Source organism: Prionailurus bengalensis, chromosome A1 (assembly GCF_016509475.1).
Source record: "Prionailurus bengalensis isolate Pbe53 chromosome A1, Fcat_Pben_1.1_paternal_pri, whole genome shotgun sequence".
Lineage (NCBI taxonomy): Eukaryota > Metazoa > Chordata > Mammalia > Carnivora > Felidae > Prionailurus > Prionailurus bengalensis.
The window spans coordinates 117,544,513-117,562,187 of record NC_057343.1 but is presented as its reverse complement, the minus strand read 5'-3'; the positions used below and the strand labels follow the sequence as shown (position 1 = coordinate 117,562,187).

At 43.3% G+C, this 17,675-nt stretch overlaps 2 protein-coding genes across 6 annotated transcripts in view; both read right to left on the bottom strand.

The window, feature by feature from the left end:
* Window positions 1-17,675, bottom strand: part of LOC122488247 (protocadherin alpha-C2) — a 136,893-nt gene that overhangs the window by 31,848 nt on the left and 87,370 nt on the right. For 4 of the 5 annotated variants that reach the window (XM_043589517.1, XM_043589509.1, XM_043589492.1 and 1 more), the window contains exons 2-3: window positions 3,399-3,457; window positions 620-708 (exon numbers count right to left, since the gene is read on the bottom strand). In XM_043589517.1, the coding sequence (XP_043445452.1) occupies window positions 620-708; window positions 3,399-3,457 (148 nt within the window). Of the gene's footprint in view, window positions 1-619; window positions 709-3,398; window positions 3,458-13,258; window positions 16,300-17,675 lie in introns of those variants that run through there. The other variant, XM_043589501.1, reaches the window with a different exon arrangement.
* Window positions 676-17,675, bottom strand: part of LOC122488297 (protocadherin alpha-7-like) — a 126,902-nt gene continuing 109,902 nt past the window's right edge. Inside the window, 2 exon segments of the mRNA XM_043589552.1 lie at window positions 676-708; window positions 3,399-3,457. The gene's annotated coding sequence lies outside the window, so the exon portion shown is untranslated.

Here is a 17,675-nt window from a genome sequence, read left to right as displayed (position 1 = left end):
GTCTATGTATCTCTCTTTTGCTTACCACTTTGAATGGGGTTCCATTGTCTCCAACTGAAAGATCTTTGCTAACAGTGTCATTTCTGTGCATAAGACCACCAGATCTTCTCTGTGTAGCTCGGACAGCCTAAGTATTTGAAAGATGCTGGTTTGGGGCGCCTGGGTGGCTCAGTCAGTTAAGCATCCGACTCTTGGTTTTGGCTCAGGTCTTATCTCATGGTTTCACGAGTTCAAGCCCCATGTCAGGCTCTATGCTGACAACACAGAGCCTGCTTGGGATTCTCACTCTCCCTCTCTGTCTGGCCCTCCCCCACTCGCACTGTCTTGCTCTCTCTCTCAAAATAAATAAATGAACTTAAAAAAATAAAGAAAGATGCCTGGCTATTTTACAAAACAGCTACACACACACACACAGAGACACCTTTATCTGTTTTCAGTTCTTGAAGGACATTAAGTAGAAAACTAAAATAATCATGCATGTATGTAAGGATGTCATACATATAAGGAAAAGAAGAAAGACTAAAACGAGAACCATTAATATTCCTGGTCTTAAAAACAAACAGATCATGTGATTGCTTGCTAGAACCCACACAAGAAGAGAGAGACTTTGGGTCTTTACCTGGTGTTGCACTGGATACCGTTGGCCACTGCTGATCAGGCCCTCCTGGCCCAGCCCGTAGAATGCCAGCCTCCTCTAGGTGCACAGAGCTGAGTAAACACACAGACCCAAGTCATGGTTAGACCATAAATGCCTCTCCAGATCTCCTGCCACCCTCAGAAAATATATACATCTCTGGAGGCAGGGCTATGTGCTGCTTGCTATACTATTCAGGCAATAAACATGTTTTATCTTTAAGACAATTTTGGTCATCATCAATGCCACATGGCATTCACTAAATCTAACAGGAAGCCCATCAGAGGGCTAATGCCATTTTAACATCTAAATGCTGAAGCAGAGGAGGAGAGCTTACTACCAGAAGCCCCAGGCCTCTCTTGCTGATTGTCTTGTTTCTGGGTTCTCTATACCAAAGACGAAAACACAAAAAATTATTTGGTGGTAACTGTAGCATCATTCCCATTTAGCTACCCAATTCCTTCTTGACCTAATTTTCTGTTTTACTCTTTCTGTATCTTTTACTTGCAAACAACCCATCCTAGTACATTTCCTGGGACTTGAGGAAGCCTATCATCACCACTCACAGATCCCAATTCAGGAGAAATCAATTCAGCATGAACTACTGCAGGTAGTGAGACATAAAGTGGGATATGCTTAGAGGCAAGTAGAGATAGAATATAAGCTATTCAAGGATGCAGCACTCATAAATATTAATCGATGTATGTCTAATGCCAGCACATAGAAGACCCTCATGTATTTGTTAGATGGATGAAGGAAGGAACAAAGACTCTAAAAGCAAACATCATCCAAGAACATCCTCACCAGAATTAGAGGATTATTTTAAAACAGACATCGGTTCATCTTGCAAATTAAGTTACTGAGACAAAATTTATACTACTGTCCGAGGGGTTATGTGAGGCAGCAGAGCAGACAATCTTGGACTATCGTGGGGGAAGCCCCTCTATAAACTGAGTATCTTCTCACTCTGTGACTTTGAATAACGTATCTAATCGAAATTCACTCATTACGCTCTGCCCTACTGTTATTCTTCCCTCCATCTATATCCTAGAATACTCTCTTTTTTCCAAATAGTAATATACTTCGTGTGTTCTTGGATTCTACCAGCAACTTATATGGGTTTAATCAGACTCATACTGAAGATGTAACTACCTGGGAACCAGCTCAGCTCAAAGCAGAATTTCCAGATACCGTTACATGATGTCTGAGGCTGGAACTGCCAGGAAGCCAAGCATATGTGTAAAAAAGAAGTATTCTTTAAGTTTACAACTCTAATACCTGCTCAGTACACTGTGGGGAATAAATTACATTTAGCTTCCATTCTGATTACATTTCTTATCCTACTTATATCTCATAATATCTTAATCGAAACCTGAATAGGGGGATACTTGGCTTTCTTTTCCCCACTTGAAAATAGAATAAGGAAGTGATAATGTTTTAGTATTTTATTTTAAGTGAATTTTTAAAGGTACATCTCATGGCTTTGATACTTTTCAAGTAAAGTACGGATTCAACTGGGAGCGAATAAGCTGGTATTATAAACCATGCTTTCTCCTCTTATATGGTTTTGCAATGATAGCTCAGGTGCAGGCCAAAGCATAAACTGGTCACTAACAAACAGAAAGAATCCCTCTGATACCTCGTATCCTGGCATCTGCATAAGTGTTTCTGGGCTAAAATTGTGACCCTGGTTCCAAAGTGACATCTCACTACGCCAGCTATGATCTGCAGCCCTTCACTGATTGCTTCTTGTTCAGACACAGCACCCATTATAATGATTTCTGCTCAACTTGTAATGCTTGAGAATGTGTTAATTTATTTTACTTTAATGCATTTCTAAAGGGGCTTAAAACTAATTTTTCATTAACTTAACACATACTTTGTGAGCTCTCTCTTTAGAAAATCAATCCAGGTTTGGTAAAGGTCTACTTAAGTGTTGCTCACATTTTGAGGAGCTTAAGTTTAGAGTTTATTCCTTCTTTAAAACTAAATCCTTTTGGTGGGTGTTGATTGTTATGGTTTCTTGGTTTCCAAAGACACTCAAACATAAAGAATCTTTTATTTGGCCCCATGGCATTAAATCAGCTCTGGGAATAATGGTAGTTAATCAATTACTGTCACAGAGACAAAGTAGAGAAAGCAAAATTATATTAATCTGAGTCTTAGAGTAATGCTATTACTCTAGATTAATTTAAAATAAGCTAGATTGGGTCTCCAGATATTCAATAAAGGCCTTTCACATGGCTCATCCTCTGAAGAGCCCATGCCATTGAGGGAAACAAAAGAGTAACAAGATGGAAAAGATAAGGAGATTCTAATATGTGTAAACATGAACAAGAATAAGAGCTGATTACTGTGGTTGATAGGATATAAGAGGTGATGTGTGATAGCAAACCAAGGCAGACAACATGTACATATATTCCAGTACAAAAGCATCAGTGTTCATTATAATTTCTAAGGGAGGGACAGAAAGCATAGGTGGAGAAGGGATGAAAGAAGTTGTCATTAATTCCTTATAGAAATTTTGATGAGAGAAAGTATACAGCAGTCTGTCTCTGTAATTTTGCAAGAGACTCTTATTGCCAGCATTTGAGAAGCATTTGGCAGTATGTTCAATGTTTCAAGGAATAGACATGGAGACAAAGTTCCCCTGTAAAAGTATCTAAAGCTTCTAAACAACAGTTTCCAGCCCCTACACACACAATTTGTCTGAGACATAAAAGTTAAAGTACTTCTCATTGAAAAAAAGGAAGGAAACACATACCTGTGCATTCCTGCTCTTAGGGAAGCAGAGTAACGCCAGTCTGGGTTGGGCTGTCGTGGCTGCAAAATCACAAAGGGAGGTTGTGTTAATAAGGCAAAACAGAGATCTCCCAGTGATTGATTAGTTGTTTCTTAAATATTTCCATGTATGTGAAAAAAAACATTGAAGGAGCCATTTTATGTGCAACTCTATGAGGATATCTGGATATACAGCGCTTCGTGAGAAAATTAGCTCATCAGGGTCCTTGCAAAGACTAAATATCATGAAAAACTAGACTTAATGATGCTGTGAGGACCAGCTGTGGCTTCGCCTTGCTCAAAACAGGTCTACGTTCCTAAAGCAGCAACAGGGGGAGGGCAGTCTATTTTGAGACAGGGAAAGCTTTCATTGTTTTTGCCCTCAAATGCCTCATTAAGGGAACATCTCCAATTTGGTGTTCAAGCTAAAACAGGGTGCACAACTACACAAGTTCTGCTGGTCTGGCCGGACTGCAGAGCACTGCAATCTGCTGCTGGCTTTGCAGACTGCAGCATGTTTGACCCAGGATGGATGTGCCCAGTCATAACGCCAGTGACTGATAACTGCCTCTTCTGCTGACTGAAGAGGAATACTACAGAGAGGAAAATAAACCACTACGGGAGCTGGATCTTGTTTTGCTACATAATCCTTTTCATAAAACTGCACTCGCTCCCTGCTTTTCTGAGTGCTTTGCCTCCTCACTCAATTACTGTTCACCAAGCTCTGATTGTTTAACAGGGAGTAGCTGAAACCCAGGAAGAACCTGACTCACGCTGCACCACCTATGTATTAGAAAGATCTGTTGCCTTCTGTCTACAAACTGTCAATTCAAAGGGGAGTGGACACGGGGCGCCTGGGTGGCGCAGTCGGTTGAGCGTCCGACTTCAGCCAGGTCACAATCTCGCGGTCTGGGAGTTCGAGCCCCGCGTCGGGCTCTGGGCTGATGGCTCAGAGCCTGGAGCCTGTTTCCGATTCTGTGTCTCCCTCTCTCTCTGCCCCTCCCCCGTTCATGCTCTGTCTCTCTCTGTCCCAAAAAATTAAAAAAAAAAAAAAAAAAAGTCAAAGGGGAGTGGACCAAGAAAGAACATATAGGCCCCAGAAGACTGAGGAGTTATGGGCTGAAGAGAAGCCACTCAGGAATCACAGGAGACAAAATGGGGATGACTGTCACTATCTTGTATTTATTAGCAAAAAGTTTATTATAAAAAAAACCTGTGTTAGGTCTTCCTTTAAATGTATTTTCATGGCCCTGTCACTGAATACTGAGGTCTATGTGAGCAGAAAGATGAAGAGGTGGAGGCTGTATTCTGTATTTTCCTCTGGATTATAATTATCATATTTCATAGACACAAAGCCACAGTAATACCAGTAAACTACTTCAAAATGTCAATAATTCTTGTCCATATCACTTTTATAGTTTATTCAAAGGATGCAGAGTATTTCATAAAGACACGTTTTCACAACACCTAGGAAAGAAGTGATCAGCATCTCAACTTTCAGACAGACTATGGGGTGGTTAGATGGTATTCAGAGAGTTAGCCAAAGTCAAGGCCCAGGAAAAGCTACAAGTCTAGAATACTTTTCCTCAAATGTCCCCACACACTAACTGCCCTCGCTCCTTTCAACTTTGCTGGCAAGACGTGAATATGCAAGCTGCTTTATCCTTGAAGCAGTTCTCAGAATACTACAGATACTCCATGTAAAGTAGCATGAAACTCTCTACAGAAGAAATGAAAGGGTTTCCCATTTTCTACTAGTTGTGTTGGAGGGAACCAAAAGAAACCATTTGCAAATCATTTTGTAAACCTGGAAATATGACTGAACTATTTGTATTAATCAAATCACCATCATCTCTTCCCTTACCATCAGCAGAAGTAGTATCAACTGTGAGAACCTTTCTTCAGTAAAGACTTGGACACCTGTTAAGTAAATGTTGCCAATTTTTTTTTCTACGATTGGATAACATTCATGATGAAAACTGCTGCCACTTGATCTTTGGATTGAGAGCACCAACCTCATTTTGCTGAGAGGCACAATTCTAGTGGGACTGACCATGGAACTCAGTTCACTGAGTCACTTCCTCAACGACAATTTGTCATGCTGCTATTTTCTATGATAGTCCATCAACAACAAGGTGCCTCTCAGATTCATTTGCCAGAATCATAGATATGAGATCACTTAGGGTAGTAAGATCAGGCAGGGAAAAGGTAAGGAAGAATACAGAATGTTTTAAGGATCCACACAATATTAGGCAATGAGATAAGCACTTTAAACATATTATTGCATTTATCTTAACACTTTTTTTGACCATAAATTCTATAAAAGGGATATATCTGTTTTGTCCATAAAACATATGAATATGCTCAGATATTCATAATACATAGCTATGTCCTCCGAGCTGAGCAGTGTTCGGGTATTTGGTAGGTTTTTAAAATGTTTCTGAACAAATTTATGATCATGCAAGGATAATATTAATATATTTAAATGTATAGAAATAAGAAATCTGAGCTTTAGAGAGATTAAATTACTTGCCTGATTTGGTGGATTTGTTGATTGTTACATTTAGGTCTCCCTAAACCAAAGTTCGTGTTTTAAATTAATTTACACAGAATGACATGTATATAGTTGGCCCTTGAACCACATAGGTTTGAACTGCACAGGTCCACTTATATGTGGATTTTTTTCAATAAATACCATACAGTACTGTAAATGTATGTTCTCTTCCTTATGATTTTCTTTTTTTTAATGTTTATTTATTTATTTTGAGAGAGAAACAGAGAATCTGAGTGGGGAGGGGGGCAGAGAGAAAGGGAGACACAGAATCTGAAGCAGGCTCCAGGCTCTGAGCTGTCAGCACAGAGCCTGACGTGGGGCTTGAACTCATGAATCAGGAGATTATGACCTGAACTGAAGTCAGGAAGTCAGACACTTAACTGACTGAGACATCCAGGCGTTCTATTTATGATTTTCTTAATAACATTTTCTTTCCTCTAAGGCTATTCTTACTTTATTTTAAGAATAAAGTATATAGGGTGGTTCAGTCAGTTAAGTATGGGAGTCTTGGTTTTGGCTCAGGTCATGATCTCCCAGTTTGTGAGTTTGAGCCCCACGTCAGGGCCCTGCTTGGGATTTCTCTCTCCCTCTCTCTTGCTCCTCCCCAGCTTGCTGTCTCTTTCTCTCTCTCTCTTGCAAAAAATAAAATAAAATATAATAAAAGATTTTTTTTAAAGAATACAGTATATAATACATATAACATACAAAATATGTGATAACCAACTGTTTACATTCTCAGTAAGTCTTCTGGGCAACAGCTGGCTATTAGTAGTTAAGTTTTAAGGGAGCCAAAATTATAATCAGATTTTCAAGTCTGCATGGGTCTGGCACCCCTAATCCTCGTGTTGTTCAAGGGCCAACTGTACTTTAATTTTTTCTTTTACTTCTGAGTTTCACAGATATTGATTTACTTTTAAATGATACATAATTTAAAGTGATAAATGCACATGGGTTTCAACCAAACTTGATTAAAGTTGGAAAAACTCAAGTTTAAAGGTTGACTTCTGATATCTCTGACATACTGGAGACATATAGTGAGGATCTGAACTAACTGTGATTGTTTAGTTCCCTAACACTTGGATGATACATTCCAGAACTATGCTTATTTTCTATTGGTGAAAAGCCCCAGTATGTCTGTCGTTTCAAAGCTTAGTCCTTCAGGACACTAATGGCCACAAAATTCCAGATGTGGAAAAATTGTAGCAAAGATTTAATTTATCCTGTAATGGTATTATTACCATGTTATTGTAATATTTATACCATAGAATATTTGAGCTACAGAAGGATGAATCACCTTTTCAAGAAAAATTTAAAACAAACTAGGTTTAAAATACCCTGTCTGTCTCCTTCAAAAAAAAAAAAAAATCATTAGACCACTCCAGAAATGACACTCTGTCATGGAAATCCATGTTGAAGCTATCAGTAAATGGCCCTCTGAGACATGAAACTATAAGTAGCGTCTCCTTTTCCTTTCTATTAGGACTCTATTAAGGATGTATCCATTGCAGATTTTTTTCAGTGATACTGTGTCAACACTGATATAAACTATGATAGGCAGAATTCTAAAATGCCCTCCTAAGATCCTCACACTGTGGTGTACATGCCCTGCATAATTTCCAAGAATAAATATGATGGCTCTCACTCTGATTAGGTTATGTCGTATGACACACTTGGCTTTAAGACAACCATGGGGCACCTGGGTGGCTCAGTCAATTAGCGTCTGACTTTGGCTCAGGTTATGATCTTGAGGTTTGTGAGTTCGAGCCCCATGTAGGGATTTGTGCTGACAGCTCAGAGCCTGGAGCCTGCTTTGGATTCTGTGTCTCCCTCTCTCTCTGTCCCTTCCCCACTCACACTGTCTCTCTCTAACAAAAATAAATAAACATTAAAAAAAAAAAAAAAAAAGACAAGAAAACGATCTGGGCGGGACTGACCTAATCATGTGAGCTCCTTAAATCTGGGTCTAGAGATCAGAGACATAAATTGGAGAGATTTGAAGACATAAATTGGAGACAGATTCCATGTGAGAGAAGATTCTCCCGTTAGCTCTAAAGATGGAGGGGATGATGGGGCAAGGGCCTGAGCACAACCCCTAGGAGCTGAAAGTGACCTCCAGCTAACAGTATGTAAGTAGTCCAGAAAGAGCTAACTTCTGGGGGCGCCTGGGTGGTTCAGTCGGTTAAGCATCCAACTTTCGGTTTTGGTTTCAGCTCAGGTCACGATCTCACGGTTGGAGAGTCTGAGCCCCATGTGGGCTCTGCACCGATGGTGCAGAGCCTGTTAGGAATTTCTCTCTCCTTTCTCTGCCCCCTCCCCAGCTTGCTCTCTCTCTCTCTTTCAAAAAATAAATAAACATTAAATTTTTTTTAAAAAGAACTAATTCTGCCAACAGCCTGTATGAACTTAAAAGCATATTCTTTTCCAAAGCCCACAGAAGAGAACTCAGCCCAGCTGCCATACGGATTTCAGCCTTGTGAAAACCAGAGCAGAGAACTCACTCACATCCTGCAGGACTCTGAGACAATAACTGAGAGTTATTTTTAACCAGTAATTTGTGGTAATTTCTTACAAAGTAATAGCAAATGAATATATAAACTATTGGTCATTAAGGCAAAAAGAAGTATAACATTTAAAATAATCACTGTTATATATTAGTCTTCTAGTAAATCAAGTTGAAAAGATGGTAAGTATGTGAATTCTAAGGGAAATACTTTCTTCTGAAGTCATTTGCAACCCCTAATCCATGAAGCAGGAAAGTAAAATAAACACAATATTAAAATATACCGAATGGGTTTCAGTACAACAGAAAATGCTAGGTTTGCTTAATTCTGGACACACAGCCTGCCAGCACAGCAGTTACCCTCTCTCTCACAGTTTCACTTCCCTGGAGCCCAGAGTTCTGACCCTGCAAGGCCAGAAAGGAACTGATGTTGTTTATGTGCCAAGGAACTAAAGTTTCTTCACTTTTGCAATGTCAGATATTTCTTTGCAGGTCAAGTTCAAATTCCTGAAAGAAAAAAATTTTAATTTTTAGGTGAGCAGATTTAAAATGCTGCTAAGGAATCCTCTTGCCCTTTGATTTTTTGAAATCATGATTATAGATTATAACGCTAAAAAATATTATCATATGGATAAACTAAATTTACATTCATACTTAATATGCACAGAAAAATTGAGCTAGGTAAATCACTAACAAAAGTCACATTCAAAGACACCTGTAAATCTCCATTAAATCCATCTAAACCACTGGGCTTGGTGATGGCAGGTTTTCCTCAAATATTTGAAAACTGACATCATCCTAACCTCTCATTGAGAGCAAAAATTGGTGGAAAACCAAGGCAAGTATCCAGAACTGACTCTGCTATTCTGTCAAGCAGACAGCATGCCAATAGACGATTTATAATACGCCAGGCTGTGTCCCTGCAGAGTGTTTGGAGGTAGACCAGATGCCCATGTGACAGCTCACTCCTGGGTCAGAGGAAAGGGTAGGCCAATGACATTCAAGCTACAATAAATAGATTTCTTCATCAGTCAGAATATGTGCAAGATAAAGAGACTGAGAAGAGCTCAGCCATAATTCCATGTGGCTCAGCAGATCTGCAGAAAAAGGGAGGAAGGAGGTAATTTGAAGCAATTATTATATTATCAGATGAAAGAAAATAAACTTTTTCTCAGAAGAACAGTCCTATAACCGGTATGGAAATGGCAAGACAAAACAGCCCACCCACTCAAAAGTGACCACAAGAGGATGCAACACTGGAATGGAAGTTCACAAATAGAATTTCTCTACCTATTCTGACCACCATACTCTTTTTATAAATATAACACCATGTCACTTTGCACTAAGTGTAAATTCTGAAACAGGACACAGTCACCAGATAGAAAAGTCAGTCCTAGGGGAGATAAATTAGGAGTCACTAAAAAAAGAGTTAACTTTTTCAGATCACTGCGTCTGGAATGAGGGTGAATGTGCATACACAGTGGCAGAAATACTCAAGATTTGATGACTCCAAATTGTTTGAAAATAAGTGAAAGCAAACTTATCTTATTTCTGCTAGTCTTTTGTGATTTCCACACCTTGAGCCACCTGGTCCCATGGAAGCACAGCTGGACAAGTCTGTCCAGAGCACTCAGAGTGATTCATTAGCAGTCACAGGACCACAGACGCACAAAATCTACCTTAAGATTTGGTTTCCTTTTCTTGGAAATTCTGAAAGGGGTGCCAACCACATTCAATATCGGGTTTTCAGAAATCTCCAAAGAGAAATTCTGCCCCATTGCCAAACAGTTACTTCAAAAACTTCACTGCACAAGTGACTCATCCTATAAACTCACTGGGGGGTGAAATCTGTCAAAAGATTAGAGTCTGGTATTAAATGTTGTTTAATAAGCAACAAAAGAGAAATCAGAAAAGGAACAGAGATAAAAGATCTTAACAGGCTATGCCAAAGTAAAACAGATAAACATATAAAGATAAATCAGCTTGGTAGTAACATTTTTATTCATTGATCCTCCCATTTGTGACCTACTTTTACTCAAGGAATTGCTCTTTCTCTAAAAGCAGTTAATCTCTAAAAGTTAACTTACACCACTAGGTGAACCAATGCTGGCTGAAATGCCCAAGTTATCACATATGAAAAGAAGTATACACATTGGGATTTCTGTCTACTTGTACTATTTCAAACAACACAGTCTTTGGAATCAGACTGACCGGACTTAAAATAGACAAGCAGAATGATTGTGTCTTACTTAACCTCTCTGAGCTTATTGCCTCATATGTTAGATGCTGGTAAATGTTTCTTTCATATATGACCTACAGGGAATGAAACCACCCATATGCTGCAAAGCAGAACATTTTTATATAGCATAGTGGTCAATGAGTGCAAACTCCCTTACTCATCCTTTATAATCTTCATCTCATTTAACATAGGCACACTGCATGAAGTGCACCTCAGGACTCTTATGCCATCTGCAGTAACTGGGTAGGGAAAAGAGAAAGCCTAACATGGGAATTTAACAGGTTGATCTAGCGGTCATGACTTTCAGAGTTGACTGATTTTGTTCCCATTTTGCCATGCTGACCTGACTCTCTCTCTCCTCTTAACTGTAATAATGTCAGGAGCTATAGATCTTAGGGCTCTCTACTGGATTCCTAAAAGTGGCTGGCAGAAATTTGCTTTTATTCAAATCACACATTCTCCTGGAAAAATCCCACAAGAGCAAGCACTTTTCTGACATAATTTTCTCCCTCAATTAAAGATTTGTGTACCAAAACACGCATTAACACACAGGTCAGTGTAAGACAGAAATAGTTCATGTGTCAAACTGCCCCAAGCTCGGAGCCAGGAGAACGATGGTAGAGTGTCCTTTGGGAGCTTCCAGCTCCCAGTTGGTGGCAAGCTTGTCTGGCCTGCTCTCCCAGCCTCTTCACCACCTGCAGCCCACCCAGGCCCAAAAGGACTTCACAAGAATTTGTTAAGCAAAGGTCTACAGCATCCCTACTTAAAGCTAGGCCTTTTTACATGCTTCCAAAAGCTATGATCTAAAGAATTCTAGAAACGCCTTGATTGTGTCCCCTTGTATTTCTTAATCTGCCTTCTGCCTCCTGTGGCTGCTATGTATCAACTAAAATTTATCAGGCTTTTCTGATACATCTCAAGGTACATGGGAAATTCTCTCAATCCATCTTTTTTTTTTTCTGTATTTAAGCATTACTCTCCTCAAGATTAGCATGAATTAGGACGTGAAACTAGGGACATTAGTAAAAAGACAGCAAAATGTCAATGAAAATACATCACAAAAATATAGGAGGGACAATTATTAATGCCTTTTATAGTACCTCTAAAAGTCCTCGCTACAAAGTAGTTGTTTGGGAAGATAACAGGTCATCACTATTGATGAAACAAAAATTTGGCTTCTGAAATACAATTTTTTTTTTAAGTAGGTTCCACGGCCAGCGTGGAGTCCAATGCAGGGCTAAGAGTTGGACATTTAACTGACTGTGCTACCCAGGGGCCCCTGAAATACAACTTTAAAGTATCACAAAGCAAACCACTGTTTTCAAGTTTGCATACGGCGACACACTACACAAACACATCCGCACATTCATGCACTGTCCAATAATTTATACACAGTCTTCATAATAATGAGCAAGCTGGCCTTATGCTTACTTAAAACCAGTGTATTTACTAACACCTGTCCTTCATGCACAGCAAGCCATCCACTTTACAAGGCTTTTCTAGCTATCACAAACTAAAATTTAGATTCAGAAAATGAACATGTGCTTTGGAACATGTTGGAGTATTGTTGGAAGTATTGTCATTTAACTTAAAGACATAAAGGGCTTGAGAGGCTACTTCACGTATCATTAAAACTTTACAAATTGCCAACAGGAAATCAGAAGATTACAGACTACATTTAATCTAATGCAGGGAAATCACCTTATGATGAACACCCGCTATGCCAGAAAGGTAACTAATGGAAAAGTCCTTTTCTCCTTCTCTTTCTCTCCAGTTCCAGCTTGTCCTGGTATTCACCACATCCCCACATCCCTAATCCACTTGTTCTAATATCTCCTTGGCCCAACCAGACAAATTGGTCCTTGGTCTCTTTGCCCTACCATCCTTCATCTCCTCTGACAGCACCTACAGAAGAATTACCGCATCAAACAGCCAAAGAAGCAAACTTTGGCTTCAGGGTGAAATCCACAGTCTAGGGCTTTGTCACCTCTGACATGAATTTCCAGAAGGTCCTACCACATTAGTTAAGTGTAATTACTGGAAATATTAACTGGATAATTTTCAAGATATAAACAAGAACAGCATGCAGAGGTGACCACCACAACCCCTAGGGTCTCAGAGCTTTTTAAAAACCAACACTCCTGTAGCATTTCAAAAGAGAACTTTCCCTATAGATGATACAGCAGGGCCATTTGTCCCTGAATCTCAAAATATTACCCACTATGGCATCATCTTATTCTCAAGCCTGTTCCATACCTCTGCAGAGCTGTGTTTTAGCATCAAACATTTAAGACTAATTCTTATTTCTCTAACAATGTTATGGTTAAGGCCTCCTATATCCAAAAAGAAAATAAAGTAAAGCAATTCTGATACTATTTTTCTAGAGGAGAAACAGAGCAGATTAATATCAAGTCACAGGTACTATGTATCCTCAGTTTACCAGATAACTCCTGTCAATGTTAATAACTCAGTAGAGCGCACAATATTGGTGGAGGGAGGGTGTGTGTGAAAATGCATGACTGTGGAAGAACCCCTTGACTGCTATCTCACCTCGTTTTGAGGAATGCCATCATTTTTGAGAATGATCAGGTTCCCGGCACTCTGCCCACTTTGGCCTGTGAGGTGCCTGCTGTCACTCGCTGCCGCCTGGGCTCCCCCAGGCCCCAGTCCTGTCTGTGCCCCTGTGTTATAAAACATGAAAGTGTCACTCCCTGAGCCTGCTGTCAGACAGGCCTTGTAGCAGTAGGTCTTGGTGAGGGAGCCGTTCCCTCGCACTTCAATGAAGTGAGGCTGCACTTTGAGGCCGTGCGGTAACCTGGCATCAATATTGTTATTGGCCTGTTTGTTTAGTTCAGCAGGGCACCGCTCCCTCACTCCACAGAAGCCCCCACAGCACGCGGTTCCATATGCAGTATAGTGGTAGCACTTGATGATGCTCAAAACAATGATTGTCAAAAGAAATATAAAAGATACTGTGCTTAATGCTATTATTAGATAAAGTGTAATTTCGGAGTATGTCCGAGGACCCTTCACGTGTCTCTGAGTATCAGGGAGGATTTTGGAAACCCTATCCACCACAGCTACTGTAATGGCCACAGAGGCTGACAGTGATGGCTCTCCATTGTCTCGGACCACCACGGTCAGGTTGAAAGTGGTTCCACTCTCATCTCCCATCTTCCTGGTAGTCCTAATTTCTCCTGTGTGTAGCTCTACTTTAAAGAGGTCCAGGTCAGAAGTCTGAGCCAGGTGGTAAAAGAGCCAAGCATTTTGCCCAGAGTCTGAGTCCATGGCTATGACTTTGGTGACCAGATAGCCAGCAGGGGCAGTTCGAGGCACCATCTCAATGGCTGCTGACGAATTAGTTGAGGTAGGGTATAGGATGTGAGGGGCATGGTCATTCATGTCCACCACATACACATTGGCGGTCACAGTGCTGCTCAGCGGTGGACTCCCCTTGTCCTGGGCCTCCACAGTCACAAAGAACTCCCGAAACTTCTCATAGTCAAAGGAGTTGACAGCATAAAGGCTGCCACTGGCACTGTTAACGGAGACATAGGAGGTGACTGGCAGCCCTTGAACCTCCTTCTCCAGGAGGGAGTAGGTCACCTCTGCATTCTCCTTTTCATCTGGGTCTGTGGCTTGCACAGTGCAGAGCAACACCCCCGGCAAATTGTTCTCCTGGATGTAGATGTTGTAGGAGTCCTTTAGGAAGCTTGGTGGGTTGTCATTGATGTCAGAGATCTCAACCTGCAGTGTCCGCTGGGATGTGAGCTGTGGCACTCCCCCATCAGTGGCTGTCACTGTGATGTTGTAGGCAGCTACCCGCTCCCTGTCCAGCGGACCATTCACCACCAGTGTGTAGGAGTTTCCAAAGCCATTCAGCCGGAAAGGGAGTGAGGCCTCCAGGCCCAGGCTCACTTTCCGGTTGGGGCCTGAGTCTTGGTCATTGACACTGAGAAGGGCCACAACAGTATTCGATGCAGCATCCTCAGGCACTGGGCTGTACAGGTCCGTGAGTACCACCTCTGGTGCATTATCATTCACATCCACGATGTCCACCAGCACCTTGCAGTGACCCACCATGGGCACTGGACCCTGATCAGTAGCCTGCACATAGATCTGGTAGGAAGAGGCCTCCTCATAATCCAATGCTCCACTTACCCGCACTTCCCCAGTGCTGGCATCGATGCTGAAGAGCTGCCTCTCCCGGTCCGACGTGTAGCTGCTCAATGAGTACCTGAGCTCGCCATTGGAGCCCTCATCCGGGTCCGAGGCATTCAGCTTCACCACCAATGTGCCCGGAGGAGCGTCCTCCCGAAGCTGGACACGGTAAGTGTTCTGGTCGAAGGTGGGAGAATTGTCGTTAGTGTCCAGGACACGCACAGAGATCTGTGCCGTGCCCGAGCGGGCTGGGCTGCCTCCGTCCACAGCTGTGAGAACCAGGTGGTGCAAGACTGCCTGCTCGCGGTCCAGGCCCTTCCGCAGCACCAGCTCCAGCACCTTACTGTTCTCCTGCAGGGGTTTAAGGTCCAGCTCGAAGTGCTCGCTGGGGCTGAGCTCATAAGTCTGCACCGAGTTGGCGCCCACGTCGGGGTCCTGCGCGCTCTCAATGTGAAAGCGCGCTCCAGGAGCCACCGATTCGCTTACCTGAAGCTGGTAATCCGGCCGCGGGAAGCGCGGCGAATTGTCGTTGATGTCCAGTACCTCCACCTCTACGGCACTCACCGCCACGGGGCTGTGCGCCAGCACTTCCAAGCTGAGCAGGCAGCGAGGCCGCTGCTCACACAGCGCCTCCCGGTCAATGCGCTCGTTGACGAAGAGCGCTCCACTTGTCAGGTCCAGCTCCAGGTAGCGCGGACTGGGCGCACCCAGATGGTTGATGCGCAGGCAGCCCGGCCCCAAACGCCGCAGCTCCAGACCCAGCGCGTTAGCCACGTTGCCCACAAGCGCGCCGGGTGCCTGTTCCTCCGGCACCGAGTATCGTAGCTGGGAGGCCGCTGGGCCCGGCAGAAGCAGTAGCAGCAGGAGAGGCAGCAGCAGCAGCCAGGACATGGGCGGCCGGAGTCGTAGATGCTCTGTCGCCCCAGGTCTGGTGCCCGCCAGCTCCATAGCCACCGGCCGCGGCGGAGGTAGCCGGGCAGGGCCGGAGGCAGCAGCTTTCCCAGCCGCGCTCCACGCCCGGGCCCCGCCTCCGCCTCCGCTCGTGCTGCCCTGCGCCCGCTCCCCCACCGCTCACGCGCTAGCAAACGCCGGGGGCCGCTCCTCTCGTAGGCCCTCCGGAGGGCTCCTGGCCCCGCCGCCCCCGCTGACTCCCCATATCCCAGCTCCTCCGCTCGCCTGGGAGTCGCTCCGCCTGGCTTCGCTGCAAGCCTGCCTGCTTGCCTGCCGCTGCCGCTGCCGCTGCCGCCGCCGCCGCCGCCGCTCCAGGGGGGAGGGAAAAGGAAGCAGAACGGGAGGGGGAGGAGTGCTCAGCAAGTCCGGCTCCGATTCCGCACCGAGGTGGCAGACGGCAACCGGGAGTGATCGGTCGCCCCAGCCACTCTAGCCCCGGCTCCTTCACCCTGGACACGCGGGATCCCGGCAGACCGCGGGAACACGGCCACTCCCTTTCTCCCTGCCCCCATCCCCCGGTTCAGCCAGTCTCCACGGTACCTCGGCTGTTTAACGGGTCTTGTAAGGATACTATTCTAGGACAGACAGTTGTGTCTCTAGGACCTGGGCTATCCGACCTTCCCAGGAAAAGATTTCCAACCGCAATTCAGGAAAATAAACTCAGGACCTTAGCTACTGGGCGGCGGCCCCACAGTCAAAAGAAACGAACGCAAGGGAGGCGCTCTGGGGTTGCTGATGATGGAGATTATTTACCTGCCCCCCAAATTTTCCCTAGAATACTCCTAAATAGAACAGAAAGTGTTCAACTCCTGGGGCAAAGGGAGGGGGAGGACAAATGCTGTCCTCTTCTGCGGAGCAAGCCAAAAACATCCTGGGATCTCAATACTCAGTTCTGCTAGGAGCCAAGTAGCGCTTGCTTTTCAAGTGTGTATCTTGGCAAATAACCAATATTTGAAGTTTTAAAATTCTCTTTTAAAAATTGGCTCCACGAAGCTACAGGCTAAGGTCTCTTTTGACCATAGTGGGGAAATATGGTAAAATTTTAAAGAAATTCTTCTCTCAAGCTTTTCCTCATTTTACGCCAAATCTTTTTTCATTTATCATCCAAGAAATTTTCTTTGTTCCTTCATGAGTGGTTTAAAATATTTCTTTAATAGACGACAATGTCTTCAAGAGCCTGCAAAACCATTACGTCAAGAGCGTTACTCTTCATCTCCCAAGCCCGGCTGGAATTCGGATGCCATTTAATGCTTTGCAGTGAAAAATCTGCTGTTATTAGGCAAAATGTGGGAGGCTGGCATTTGTCTTAACAACAGCCAGCAGTTTCGATGGCTGCAGCTCACCTTCCATAAATATGAGGCTCCTTTACACCTCTGGGGCTCCTTTCCCCTAAGACTCAATCTTGTATTGCTACAGAGATAACAAAAAGATGACCAATTTTCTCTCCAGTGAACAAAAAGGCAAATGGATCAGAGGAAGCAGCTCCATGCTGTGTCACTGCCTCTGCTTCTCTGTTCCAGATATCCACTCTTCCCAGGCCCTCTCATCTCTTCCACAGAAATTTAAAATCCATTGTTGGGGTGCTTTGTTGGCTCAGTCGGGTAAGCATCCGAGCATTGGGCTCAGTGCTGAGCAAGGAGCCTACTTAGGATTCTCTCTCCCAGCCCTCTCTGCCCCTCCTCCATGGGTGCGCATGTGCACATACTCTCTCTTTCAAAATAAACATTTTAAAAAAGAATCTCAAAAAAAAAATCCATTGTCCCACATGCAAAAAACACTCACTAAAAAGTCCTTTCCCTTTCTCATCTCCTAGCACCTTCTCACTCCTAGATTTTCCTCTGTGGGTCATTTTCTA